This window comes from Mus caroli, chromosome 12 (genome assembly GCF_900094665.2).
Source record: "Mus caroli chromosome 12, CAROLI_EIJ_v1.1, whole genome shotgun sequence".
Taxonomy (NCBI): Eukaryota; Metazoa; Chordata; class Mammalia; order Rodentia; family Muridae; genus Mus; species Mus caroli.
This window is the reverse complement of record NC_034581.1, coordinates 79251120-79265464: the sequence shown is the minus strand read 5'-3', so window position 1 is coordinate 79265464 and position 14345 is coordinate 79251120. Positions and strand designations below refer to the sequence as shown.

The 14345-nt window shown below is 50.6% G+C and overlaps 1 protein-coding gene across 1 annotated transcript in view; it reads left to right on the top strand.

Annotated features, from left to right (window-relative positions):
- Positions 1-1834: 1834 nt before the first annotated feature.
- The window catches only part of Ltbp2 (latent transforming growth factor beta binding protein 2), a 94558-nt gene continuing 82047 nt past the window's right edge, over positions 1835-14345 (top strand). The window contains exons 1-2 of the mRNA XM_021178731.2: positions 1835-2573; positions 9371-9441. Of these exons, the coding sequence (XP_021034390.2) occupies positions 2032-2573; positions 9371-9441 (613 nt within the window). The 5' untranslated portion in view covers positions 1835-2031. The remainder of the gene's footprint in view (positions 2574-9370; positions 9442-14345) is intronic.

Sequence of the window (14345 nt, the reverse complement as noted above, 5' to 3'; positions counted from 1 at the left end):
TATTAAGTAAAGAAGAATGGAGCTAAAGAGAGCTGGTGGTGAAGAGTCCTTGCTGTCCCTAGAGGTCCCTAGTTCCCAGCCACCTTGGGTGGCTCACAATCACCTGTAAGTCCGGCTCCAGGGGATCCTGTGTAACTGGCTTCCAAAGGACCCTGCACTCATGTGCACACACCCATATGTAGACATACACAGAGCTGAAAATAATTTTTTAAAATAGGTTTTAAAAGAGGAGGGAAGAACTGGGAGGTGGCGCTGTATGCCTTTAATCCCAGTACTCAGAGGACAGGCAGATCTCTGAGCTGAAGGCCATCCTGTCTTACAAAGGAGACAGCCAGAGCTAGACAAACTCTGTCTTGAGAAAAACCAAAACCAAAACCAAAGAATAACAACAAAAACCAAACCAACCCAAGACAACAACAAAGCCCCAGGAAATGATTTCCCCTTGTAAGTGGGCAATCTTGGGTATTTCCTCACAGGAATGGGAGGCTGAAGAGCGTACATGGCCACTGTAGGGGCTGATGTTTGCTCTGTGAGGTGAAATGAAGAGGCAGTCCTGAAGACCTCTTGGAGATGAATACTCTAGGTGGAGAGATGAGTCGTCGCAATGGATCAAACGTTTGCCAAGCAGAGACTGTGAGGGTACTGTGTAATGAATACTGAGCAGGAGTAAATTCAGATTGGTCAGAAAACCAACTGGGCAGGGAGGACTCCGTAGGCCAGTGTCAAGTATTGAGACTTTCTAATCCAGTTAGGTATTACTTAGGGTTCTGGGAAGGGAGAGGCTGGTATGGGAAGTTGTAATTGGTGCCTTTACAGGCTCTTTCATCCTGTCTGCTTAGGAGCCAGTAGGCTGTGAAAACACTTTCAGGAAAACCATATATGCCTAGCCTTTTAGGCTTTGGGGCATGGGACACAGGGAATAAGGTTAATTTAGGTGGGAGGCAACGGACATCCCTGTCCCCTTCAATACAAGAAGGTGTGAGAACCCGGCCCAGCAGGGCTCAAAGGCTCATGCAGCCCTTGGGGAAATTCTCCAAGGAATGAGGGGTAGGAGTTCAAAGAGTGAACTGTGGGCCAGAGGCCACTGGCCTGGGTTTTATTTCCATCTTTAGCAATACTCTCCTTTAGTCACCTTATAAAAGAGACTCCATGCCTACCTTTGTAAAAAAGAGTACACCTCTTCCAGCGGGCAGCCACCATCACCATAGGCCCAGGCCAAGGTTTGGCGCCACAGGAAGCAGATTAAGATCTAGGCTCTAAGCAGGTTGGCAGAGTGTGTCACTACAAAACACGGTTGCCAAGGGTGAGACCAGCTCCACCAGGGGGCGCGCGCCCCAAGTTGACCTTCCCCATAGGCAACCGGCTCTTGGGAGCTGCCCCAGGGACACCTGCATTCTCGCCTAGCGCCCCCAGCGGTCAGAGGTGGAAGCAACGAGACCAGGCGCGCATGCCTCGGGCTCGGTCCCCATTACTCTGGTCTGGGTACCTTCCCCAGCTTCCTTCAGGCCCGCGAAGCAGTCTTGTTCATCTGAGTCCGTGAGTTCAGGAACAGAAAATACATCCAGGACAGGTGGACAACTTGAGTTTGCCCAGGACAGGAAAAAGGCAGCTCAGGTGCGCTGGTCCAGGCAGACGCCATCTGTCTTTCCAGTCCCCGGGTCTGCCCTGTCGCCCGCAGCTCCTCACGGGTTAATCCCCTCGCCGCCCGCTCGCTTCTCGGTGCCAAAGAGGGTGTTGCTGGAATTCTTGTCTCCCGTAATAAGGGGGCCGAGCTGTCCCTCCAAGGAGGGGGGCATGGCGTGGATAAAAGAGACGAAAAGGCAGGGGGCGGTTTCCAAAAATAAAACCCTCCGGTTCCCCTTCAGACGGCGGCAGTGCGGGAGCGAAGGTGCGGCGGACTCGGGCTCGGTGCGCAGCCCGGGCAGCTCACGCCATACAGCCCGTGCCTAGGAACCCCCGTACCCCCAAACGGCTGTTTCAGAGGTCTCCTAGACGGGAAGGGGCAAGCCGCCAGGCGGGTCTGTGGAGCGTATGATGGAGAGCACCTCCCCGCGAGGTCTCCGGTGCCCACAGCTCTGCAGCCACTCTGGCGCCATGAGGGCGCCGACCACCGCTCGCTGCTCCGGATGCATCCAACGGGTGCGTTGGAGGGGCTTTCTGCCACTTGTCCTGGCTGTCTTGATGGGGACAAGTCATGCCCAACGGGATTCCATAGGGAGATACGAACCAGCTAGCAGGGATGCGAACCGGTTGTGGCACCCCGTGGGCAGCCACCCCGCATCGGCTGCAGCCAAGGTGTACAGTCTGTTCCGAGAGTCTGACGCGCCGGTCCCCGGCTTGTCGCCCTCTGAGTGGAACCAGCGGGGCCAGGGGAACCCTGGAAGGCTCGCAGAGGCCGAGGCCAGGAGGCCGCCCCGAACCCAGCAGCTGCGTCGAGTCCAGCCACCTGTCCAGACTCGGAGAAGCCATCCCCGGGGCCAGCAGCAGCTAGCAGCCCGGGCTGCACCTTCTGTCGTGCGCCTGGAGACCCCTCAGCGACCCGCGGCTGCCCCACGGCGAGGGCGGCTCACCGGGTGAGCACTGAAGAGGGGCTGGGGCTGGGGGCAGGGTGGAGCAAAGGGATGCGGGTATCCCGGACGGTTACGCCTTCAGTGGAGTGCCGGTCCTATCCCATTGTCCTCAGTAACTGCTAGAGAAACCGCTCCGAGGTTCCGAAACCGGGGCTAGGACCAGCTTTCAAAAAGTTATTTGGGGGGAAAATAAATCTACACCAGTTCTCCCGGAACCCCGACGTTAAGCTCGTGTGCGTTTCTAACTCATTCTGTGCTGAGCTAACGAGCTCTCGCAGTGGCTGGGTGGGCGCTCTGGGTTCTTGAGGCCCAGAGAAGGATAAACTGGCTCCGGGCGCCAGTAGGTGGAGGATCTGGGCGGGGGGAGTGGGGACACCAGGGCGCGAAGACAGACGCATCTCCCAGGAAGGGGCTGACAGGGAAGCAGGCGCGCCAAGACAAGTGTATGGTCCAGGCTCAGGTCTGCTGAGACACGCAGAGGGCTTAGGCATGGGTTTAGGAGCTCTGTGAAAGAGAAGGCTGCCCTGACCTGTGCGAGGGACTGGGTCTGTGTGTTCCAGGAAGTCTAGATGTCAGCGTTGTTTGCACACTTTGAAAAGCCACGCCTCGCCCCAACTCTTCAACTTATTATTTTGCACCACTCGCTGCGGGTTCTGGACTCTGTTATCACAGGAGGTCCTCTCCTTGCCCCAACAACGCCTTGCCCAGGATTTAATGAGTTGGGGACCTCTCCTGAGTACCCAAGTGTCTCTGGAGTGAAGGCACAGGAGTCTGGCAATGCCAGACTGGGCAGGGTGCAATTGGTTAGTCTTGGAGGGCTTTGGCAGCCCTTGGCCTGAGTCTGGTTTACCTGTCCCTTGTAGTTCCAGGTAGCAGTCCCGTTGCGTGTACGCCTAGTCCCACTACAGAGGATCTTCTGCCTCCTGCTCTGCACACATACTCTTCTCTTGCCTGCAACAGTCTTCTGTATCTTAGCAGAGTTCACCATGTCTCATCCCTTCTGCGCCCTCATTCAGCTTTATGCTTTCTTATAGCATTTATCCCCCCTCACGTATTTCTATTTCTATGTATGTGCTCAGACTGCATGATTACATGTGCTGAGCATGGGAGAGGGCGCGGGGACCCACAGAATACAAAACCTGCTGGAGGGCAAGCCAATGTCTTAAAATCAAGTTGGAGGCACGAGCAGTATGTGCTGGTGAATGTGTTTCTAAAAGCACAGGACAATTCTGTCAAGGGCAATGGAGCAGTACAATGTAGTGAAGAGGGTCAGGGAAGAGACACTGACCTGGGGCCCTAGAGCATAGACGAGGAAGGAGAGGGCCAGAGTGGCACATCTGGAGATGAGGCTGCCATGCAGGCTTAACTCAGAACTAGGGCTTTTCACCATAAGCTTTTGTGCCTGGTATAGGGGAGCCGGGGGCTGAGGCTGAGATGAAGTCTGGCTGTCATGGGGAGTGGATGGTTATGCTGCAGGCTTGTGCGTGCTTGTGTGTGTGTGTGTGTGTGTGTGTGTGTGTGTGTGTGTGTGCGCGCGCGCGCATGCGCATTGCAAGGTGCTGTTAGAAGTCAGAAAGTGAAGCAAAGCAGACTGTCACTAGGACAAAGCTGACAGCAGTGACCAGGTGTGTAAGTTATGGGCACCTGCTAGATACACAGATGCATTCCTGTGCTGGAGTTGGAGCCTCAGTTTTGTCTCCTGCAGCTTTGGTAGATAGATGTTGAGTTCTTCTGTCATCCCATTCATCTCTTGGGAAGGGGTCCAAGTGACAAAATTACTCCTTAACTTCCTCAATCCAGGTCGATTCTGGCCATCGTGTGCAGGTCAGATCTAGGGAATCAAGTGCCATCTGCTGGTAGAATATAGAACTACAGTTGCTAATTGAGGTTTGGGGTTTTTTTTGTTGTTGTTGTTTGGTTGGGTTTTTTTTGTTTTTTGTTTTGAGTTTTTGTTTTTTGTTTTTTTTTGGTGTTTTTTCTTTTGGATGTGTGTGTGTGTGTGTGTGTGTGTTGCTATGTTCTGTTTTGTGGAACTCCTTTAATATGCACTATTATGAAAACCCTAGCAGTAGATAAATAGACAAACTGCCAGGTGATGGTGATGCACACCTTTAATCTCAGCATTCTGAAGGCAGAGGCAGGCAGATCTCTGAGTTTTAGAGTAGTCTGGTCTACAGAGCAAGTTCTAGGATACCTAGAGCTACACAGAGAAACCCTGTCTGGAAAAACAAAAACAGTAACAGCAATAAAACCAAAAGAAAGAGAGAAAGAGAGAAAGAGAGAAAGAGAGAAAGAGAGAAAGAAAGAAAGAAAGAAAGAAAGAAAGAAAGAAAGAAAGAAAGAAAGGAAGAAAAAAGAGACAGACACAAAAATCTTTTCCTTATAGAATTGTTAATGTACTGGAGATGAAAAAAATACATGTGTCAGACATTGTGCTAAATGTCTCAGGGGCAGTCGTGAGCAGTGTAGCTGTATACTACAATCTATAGGGGACTTATTGATTCCAGTACTGTCTTAGTCAGGGTTTTTGTTCCTGGACAAAACATCATGACCAAGAAGCAAGTTGGGGAGGAAAGGGTTTATTCAGCTTACACTTCCAAATTGCTGTTCACCACCAAGGACTGGAACTCAAGCAGTGCATGGAGGAGGAGCTGATGCAGAAGCCATGAAGGGATGTTCCTCACTGGCTTCCTTCCCCTGGCTTGCTCAGCCTGCTCTCTTATAGAACCAGGACTACCAGCCCAGAGATGGCACCACCCACAAGGGGCCTTTCCCCCTTGATCACTAATTGAGAAAATGCCTTACAGTTGGATCTCATGGAGGCATTTCCTCAACTGAAGCTCCTTTCTCTGTGATAACTCCAGCTGTGTCAAGTTGACACAAAACTAGCCAGTACAAGTACTTAGTGTTTCTTGACTATCGTAATATTTTGTTCATATTTTCTTGTTCTCGCTCCTTCCACCAAGTGAGTTCCAGGGATTGAGCTCAGGCTGGAAGGCTTGGCCAGTGCTTTTGTCTGATGAGCCACCTTGCCAGCTTCTTCTCTTTGTCAATACATCATTTCAGCAACAGGACTCCGTGTTATATCTTTTGATGTAAATTATGAAACTATGCATGAATACCAAAAGGCATTGGAGATAGCAGGGCTCACAAGTTAGTTTACTTTCATTTTTTTCTTCTCTCATATATTACAGCCCAACCGCAATTCCCCTTCCTCTTCCTCTGCCAGTCCCTCCAAGCCCAGGTCCTCTTCATTTTCTTTCAGAAAAGGGCAGACTTCCCATGCATACCAGCCCAACATGGCATATCACATCAAAGTTGCAATAAGACTAGAGTTGAGATTTCTTCTTTAAGTTTGCCTCCCCTTTTCCCTAGCCAACCATCACTTGGATTTAAATATTTCCAACATGTATTTTATGCTATTGCAACAGATGCAAATATCCATAAAATATACAATGTTGTCTTTCATATCTTAAACTTAGACAAGGGGTAGCATATTGTATTCCGTTACAGTGTTTTCCCTTCCTTATTAGGAATTTGAGATTTAACTATGATAATATACAACTCAAGTTTATTCGTTTTAACTGGTGTATATTGTTCCTTTGTCTAAATATCCCACAGTTTATTTATCCATCCTCCTCTTTCTGGATGTCTTACATTTTTTTATCATTATGAACAAAACCTGACTCATTCTCCTGCATAAATAAATCCATTATTAAAAGGAAACTTTGCATTATTATTGCTAGTTAAAAGTAGTACAAGGAGAGCAAGGAAATGTAAGGAATTTTGAAATAAAAAAAGTTTTTCAGTTCTGGTCAGCCACCACCCATTGTCTTGGAAGCTGAACTTCGTGCCCTGTGCATGAAGTATGGAGAAACCAACTGGGTGTGTCCAGTGGCAGGACCCAGCCTCAGATGGAGACCTGCTCACTAGCCTACATAGATGAGGAAAACTATGGGATGCGAAATCACTTCCTTGCCGTGTGAATCAGTCCTGCTGAGGTGTAAACCTAACACCCCCTTTCCTACCTTTGGCAATGCTCAGCCCACTTCCAAGGGAGCCCTGGGCTGGATGAATAGAAGGAGCATCGGATAGGTACCACACTTTACGGCACTGTGTTAGCCTACAGAGGCAACGAGAAAAAGGAAAGAACATTCAAGATACTCAAGATGGAGGTAGACTGCAGTGGCATGAGCCACCACTACTAAATGATGTGTGAGTGTGACAATGAGTGGGGGGGAGGGGCAGACACTCGTCAGCAGAGCTTTCCACAAAGGAGATCATGTCTGATATGGAAGTCTGGGATTATGCAGGCTTCTTATAGCATAGACACAGGCTATTACCTCCCAGAGGCTCTCCTGGCTGGGCCTTACAATATCCTCAGAGATGCCCATTAAGTATCTGAGCCTCCTTTAAGTACCCCTCCAGCCAGCCCATCCTGCCACATGTGCTGGCAGCCTTTGATTCTGGCCAGTTTCTGCTCTGACCGTGACATCCCTTAGGACTCCTCTATAGGCAGTCAGGGAAGACCTGGCTGTTGACCATCTTAGCTGCAAAGCCATCCCGAGGGTATCTGGGTAGATGGGTGGCTTGATGGGGGTCTCTTTGGGTAGGAGGTATGGTATGATTTCCCACCCAAGTAGGCTCCTGGGTCTGTGCTAGGTTTGCACAGGTGCTATTTCTCAGAAAACTCCCAGGGTGTGCAGCCTGTTTTCTTTCCAAGACTTTTTCAGCCCACTAAGAGGCCTGGTCACTAACAATGGGTAGTGACTTCCAAATAACTGGACTGCATTCCTCTTCTACCCTGGTATACGCTGGAAAGCCCTGGGAGGGTGGGTGGGGGAAAGTCTCTCCCTGGAGCCCAGTGACGTGGGCCTTGACTGGGAGAACATTAGGAATTCGGGATGGTGCTGGAGGTGGCCAGCAAGGCAGAGCTCTTGGCCAGAGGGGCATTCTGAAGGCTCCCTGGGAGGCCCGTGCCCCCATAAGGTTGGAACCAAGAGCCAGGAGTGGGCCTCAGCCTTTGCAGGCTTTAGGAATTTATTTTGAATTCTTCTTATGACTCCCACAACCGCACAAGCTTTGGGGTCCACTCAAATGTCAAACAATCTCCTAAGCGGCACCAGATGCTTGTCATCTTGGCCCCAAGGATCCCAGGAATGGCCGCCCACACCAGCCCCTGTCCCCCCTCCCCTCCCCCATAAGTCTGTTCCTCATGACTGGGCCCAGGGAGGTAGAGCCAGCCTTGCCTGTCCTGACTCCAGAAGTCTGACCCAAGAAGTGTTCTTCAGCACCCTCCTTCTTGGGAGTGTCCTTTGTCTGGTTGTTGGGGTTGACAGGTGGAGAGCTTGGGTCAGAAACCTACAGTGCTGGCGGCTCTCACCAGACACCTGAGAACAACATCTGGGCAAGTAGAGTGAGCATCCCACTAAGACCAAAAGCTAAGATCTCATGAAGGTGTCAGGGCTGGGTGCATCCACCCATAAACTGCATTCCATTGGCCTTCCCAAGGGGAAAGGGTGCTTGTCAGGCAGAGGTCGCTTAGTTGTGTGCCCTCTTCCTGTCAGCTGTCACCGTGGAAGCCGTTTTGTTTTGTTGTTGTTGTTGTTGTTTTGGTTTTTCGAGACAAGGTTTCTCTGTGTAGCCCTGGCTGTCCTGGAACTCCCTCTATAGACCAGGCTGGCCTCGAACTCAGAAATCTGCCTGCCTCTGCCTCCCAAGTGCTGGGATTAAAGGCGTGCCATCACGCCTGGCTCTGGAAGCCTTTCTTGAACAGTGACCTGAGAGCCCTGTTTCTTCAGTCTCCTGCTTAGCCCTCAGTCTGACTACATATGGGCCTGCCCAAGTCTACCTCCTGGTCTGAATTCATGGGAAGGTGACACACATATATCCCTAAAACGATATTTATATGTAATGTCTCTGCAGTTGTCGGCATCTACAGGCAAGGAGCATGCTGTGTGGGTTTGGGTGAGAGGCATTGTAGGCTTGGGGTCTGGCTTAGAGTTCAGCCCGCTCAGCATATTTTGTTTTGTTTTTGGTGTTCTGGATAGAACCCAGGGCCTTCAGGCTCTCTCTCTCTCTCTCTCTCTCTCTCTCTCTCTCTCTCTCTCTCTCTCTCTCTCTCTCTCTCGCTCTCTCGCTCTCACTCTCGCTCTCACTCTCGCTCTCTCGCTCTCTCTCTCTCACTGAGATACCCACTAGCCTGCCAACCTAGATTTTTTTTGGAATTGGGCTCTGGTACTCAATGGTTATGTGGCTTTGGCAAATGACGGAACCTCTATGAACTTGTTTACCACCTTGTCCCTGTTACTTTCTGTGTGCGTGCGTGTGTGCTTGTGTGTGTGTGTGTGTGTGTGTGCATGTGTATCTCTCTGTGTGTCTCTCTGTGTGTGTCTGTGTATGTTTTATTGTTTGAGATGAGGTCTCAATACATAGCCTGGCTGGCCTAGAAACCCCCCCCCCCATCAGTATACCACCATGCTCTCCTCTGTATTGACTTCTCTGCTCTGGCTACTACACACCTTTTCTCAACAGGCAATCGGTGAAGCAGGCATTATCTCCATTGTGCAGATGGAAAGACAGAGGTCTTCCAGAGGCATACAGGGGGTGTTAGGGACAAGACTCAACTTTGGTCTTCATCACGTCATAGTCCTCATTCCCGGAGCAGGTGACCTCCCTGAGGAATGGGGACAGTCTTCCCAGCCTCCAAGTGTGTCCCCAAGCCCTGCCCAGAAAGGGCTGAATGGATAGTACCAGCTTTGAGCATCCTTTGTGTTAACTTTGCCCCGGTGACTCCACAGGAGAAATGTCTGCGGGGGACAGTGCTGCCCAGGATGGACAACATCAAACAGCACCAACCACTGTATCAAACGTGAGTCCCTTATGTCCCATCCATCCCTCTCGCTCCTGAGATAGACCTGGGTGAGGACTCCAGGACATGGAGCAGACGTGACTCCCTTGGCTTCTGCCTCCAAGGAGGTCTCCAGAGTAGAGGGGAAGGGAGATTTAAAGATGCCTCCAAAAAAAGAAACTATTCTCTAAGCAGATTCCTGTTTGTCTTTTAAACTTCTTGCAGTTCCTTTTTAAGACCCACTGTGTTGGTGCCCTTGATTTTGGTCTGCAGAATAAGCCTCTGGGGGCATCGTTCTTAGCGTGAGCTATGACTCCACCTCTGCCCTGGCCCCTGGCTCCCAGTCCCAAGATATCAGGCTGGCATGGTTCTGGGATGATCTGGTAAGGCTCTGAGTCTGTGCCTGGAAGAGCCTTCACTCAGATACTCTGAAGCCTGCCAAGCGATCTTAAATGTGGGGAAAGAAAGACTTCCTCTTAGCTATGTCAAGATCAAGGATGGAGGCAGGAAGCATCATGGGCTCTAGGCTCATCCTTTTCCCAGGAGTTGGGAGAGCCATGACCCATGCCACTGTTAGTGTCAGAGGCAATGCCCATACAGCACTCATTTTACACAAAGTGTGCTGAACCTTCCCACTTGGTGGGTGGGTGAAGAAACTGAGTCAGGTGACGGCAGAAGTCAGACAACCTGACTCAAGGATGCTTCTTACACTTGCTACCACGTCTCTGATCCTGAGTGTCACATGGCTTGGGAACACCGGGGGATAGCAGTGTGCTTCCTGGAGACGCTGCTGCTAGCTAAGAGTTGGGTGTCGTCACAAGAATTATCACAGTCAAGCTTCTCTATGTGGATTTCCTTGCCCTCCACCTTTGAGGAAACTAAGGCTTTGGTTGGGAGCTGTGGCCGAGGATGGCGTGCCACACATGCTGGGGCATATCCCTGGCCCATGACTTCTCAACAGTAGCTGAGGCTGGCATTTCCTGCAGGTAGTGTAGGGTCTGGGCATCACCGAAAACTCCTGGGATCTTCCTCCTTTGCTCCCCACGGCCTCCTCTTGGGCCTACATCAGCTCTCTAGGACCTCTGCCCCATTGCCCACCCTACCTCCGCCCCCATAGCTGCTATTGCCTCTGCCAGGCCCAAGCCTTATCACTTCTTCCATCAAGGATACACAAAGGCCCTTTACACGTGAGAGCTTCACAGCTATGGGGTGTGACATGTGTGGCGTTCCCAACATGCTGGGTGCTCTTCTCTCCCTCCCAGTGTGTCTTGAGGTGGAGACGCCTCAGGCCGCATGGCCCCCGACCCCTCTGCTATCTCCGTACATAGAGCTCTAAGGACCTCCAGACAAAACCCCAGCAGCTCTCTTGCCTACATGTCCTTTCCAGGCTACCTGGGGGAATGGGACCATCAGGGTGCAGGTCCTCTGTAGCCGGCTAGAGGTCAGATTGAGAAGGAACCTGGGTCCTCATTTCTTCTTTTCTTTCCTTTTCTTTTTTTCTTTCCTTTTCTTTTTTCTTTGAGACAAGATCTCAGTTTGTAGCCTTGGCTAGTTTCAAATTCATGATCTTCCTGCTTTAGCTTCCCAAGTACAGTGATTAAAGAATAAAGAATATAGCTACAACTAAGTCTCCTCCTCCTCTTCTCATCTCCCTCCTCCTCCTCCTCCTCTTCTTCCTCCTCCTCATTAATGTGCTGGGTATTACACATAAGGCTGTGTTAGGCAGATATTCTATAATAGAACCACGTCCCCAGCCTTCACTCATATTTTCTTTTTTTTTTTTTTGATTTTTAATATTTTTATTACATATTTTCCTCAATTACATTTCCAATGCTATCCCAAAAGTCCCCCATAGCGCCCCCCACTTCCCTACCCACCCATTCCCATTCTTTTGGCCCTGGCATTCCCCTATATTGGGGCATATAAAGTTTGCAAGTCCAATGGGCCTCTCTTTCCATTGATGGCCGACTAGGCCATCTTTCGATACATATGCAGCTAGAGACAAGAGCTCCGGGGTTCTGGTTAGTACATCATGTTGTTCCAACAATAGGGTTGCAGATCCCTTTAGCTCCTTGGGTACTTTCTCTAGCTTCTCCATTGGGAGCCCTGTGATACATCCAATAGCTGACTGTGAACATCCACTCCTGTGTTTGCTAGGCCCCGGCATCGTCTCACAAGAGACAGCTATATTTGGGTCCTTTCAGCAAAATCTTGCTAGTGTATGCAATGGTGCACTTATATTTTCAAAGATGATCAAATGACCTTTGGAGAGGTGGTGACTTGCTCAGGGTCCCTCACGGCCTTAGGGGATAGTCTGGGACCAAACCAGCTCCAAGCTACTCCCTTGGGCAGAGGAAGCATGGAAGTGGGAGACCCTATCTCTATGCAAGGCAGGGACTATGGACTAGGCCATGATGCTGTCATTTTTAAAAGCACCATAGATGGCTGTAATTGTGGCTGAACGTCCCAAAGAAGAGTTCAGGGTCCACGGATGTTCCCACACATCTTCAGGGAACGCTACTGTAGGGGAAGACTCTGATGTAGATCTGAAGCAGGACTGGGACTACGGTTTCCCACAGTTCCCTGGGGCTGCTGATGCTTCAGGGCCAAGGACCACACTGAGACGCAGCACCCTGAGGACGGATTGTGAGGTTGGGGAAGAAGTTTGCTATGCTCCAGCGCGCTCAGCCTTTGCAGGGAGCCTCTGGCTGGTAGAGTGTTGCTGAGGCTAACTGGGACCGGGCAGCCTCACAGGGGGTAGGCTTGAAACCCAGATCCCTGAGGGGGTCTAGGCCTGGCCACACTCAGCCCTCCAGGCCTGCAGGCCTCCTAACTCACTCGCGATTTGCCAGTATTCTTCTTTGCCAGACTGTGGTTTCAGCGCTGGAAACTTGAGATCGGGTGATTGCAGAGCGTCTCTGATCGAGCACGCATGCGCCCTCGTGTCTCAGAGGCTGTGCAGGTAGCCACACCTCCATTATTTCTCTGTCCAGCCTGATTCTGCTTCACCACTCCCTAAAACCTGCCCCCTTACCCTTGGACAAGGCCGTAGGCTGGCAGCTCTTTGGAGAACCGGCCTTCGCTGCTTGAAGTGGGTTGCCCACTAAAGAGTTGTCTGGTGATTCGTTGGTCTCCGTGCTGTTTGCTTGTTTGCTATTTGGCGACTAATGAGCCTAATGAGAACCACGTGAGCACTGGGGTGTTGGCCCTGGATAACCGGGCCCAGGGCTGTGTAGAATGTGGTACTCTTGGCTGCTCACCCTGACAGCTGGCTCTCTGATTCCCCAGTGGCTTCTCACTGCCCTCTCCCCTCTACACAGCTGCCCTCAGGGGATGGGGGGAGATGCCATGCCAGAGAATGTTCAGGATTCTGCCCTAGCAACTTCATACACACGGGATGCCTTCCAGGCAGTTTGGGAGATGAGAATAGACACAGAGTGTATGACACCCTCCCATTTCAGTGTTGGTCCCCAAACCACATGGAGACTCAGTCCATCTTCTGGCTCCCTATATAAGAGGATTCAACGCATTGCCCAGGTGCGGAAATGCTGGTCCTGGCTCTGTTGCCGCCCCCCGCCCCCATTCCTGGTCTTTCTCTCTTCTCTCACAGAAACAATTCTAAGCCGTAACACACTTGCACCTCCCTGGCTAGCCTGCTTCCTCCTCCCAAAGTCACTAGAACTTGGGGAGCCGTGTGTCTCTGGCTGCCACATTGCTGTATCCCCAGTTCCTCCCTCTACCTTGGTGGGGTCTGGAATTGGGCCGTGGTTTCCTCCCTTGGTCTTGGTATCTGCCTTTTTTCTTTTCTGTGGCCTTGCCAGCTCTTCTGCATGATTCATGTGTTTATGTATTTGTGGAGGCAGATGACTGAGGGGGAAGGGCAATAGGATGTGAGACCGCTAGCCCTTTCTTTATAGCTGCTGATTTTCGGAGATCAGTCTTCTCACACCAGCTCACCCCTGTCTCTACCCAGCCGGGGAAGGGGCTGCAGACCCTCGCCCAGCCTTCCTATCTTATCTTGAAGACACAGAGTCTGGGTCCACTCTGGGGAGGACGGAACAATCTCCTGCAATGGCTGAGGAGGGAACCATCTCTAAATCATATCTCTTGCAGTGAGGTTCAAGGTTAAGAGAAGATTCTGGCACAGATCTAAGGAGATGCGTGTTTGAACCCCAGTTTTCCACCCTTGGACAAGTAACTAGCTCCCTTTTTAGTTAAGTCTCAGTCACACAGTGTATGACAGTTTATATAGGCTTGTCTTTGGGAATAGTAAGAATATAATCTATAATTCTTGCAGTATATCATAACCCCCTTTATATTACTGATTTTTACAAATCTTTTATAAAATTATTTTATTTATTTTTATTTTATGTGCATTGGTGTTTTGCCTGCCTGTGTGTCTGTGTGAGAGTTACAGACAGTTGTAAGCTGCCGTGTGGGTGTTGGGAATCGAACCCGGGTCCTCTGGAAAAGCAGTCAGTGCTCTTAACCGCTGACCCAAATCTCCAGACCTATATTACTGATTTGAATATAATGACTCTTGAGGCTAGATTTGATCTTTTATCCGCTTTGCAGATGAACTTGTATGGTTGTATAGTCAGGGAGTGGGGATTCATCAGTCTGTGTATGAATCCAATCTCCAGCAACCAAGGGCCAGGCACCAAGGGTTCAGACAGCCTGGCACATGGTTAGGCATTATGGTTTTTTGGAGCGCAGTCACCCAGAGCCAGTGCTAGAGACCTCTTGGTAGGAGTGTGGCTACAGAGGAGCTGTTCAAGCTCTCTGTGTCTCGGGTCCTCTGCTGTGTGCTGTGACTAGCCATAATTGCTTCCTTTGAGAGTCATCAGGAACACCTGAGGTCATTTAGGTTAAACATGTCACTCGTGGTCTTCTGTGTTCTTTAGGCTCTCTGTAAAGAGCCTTGG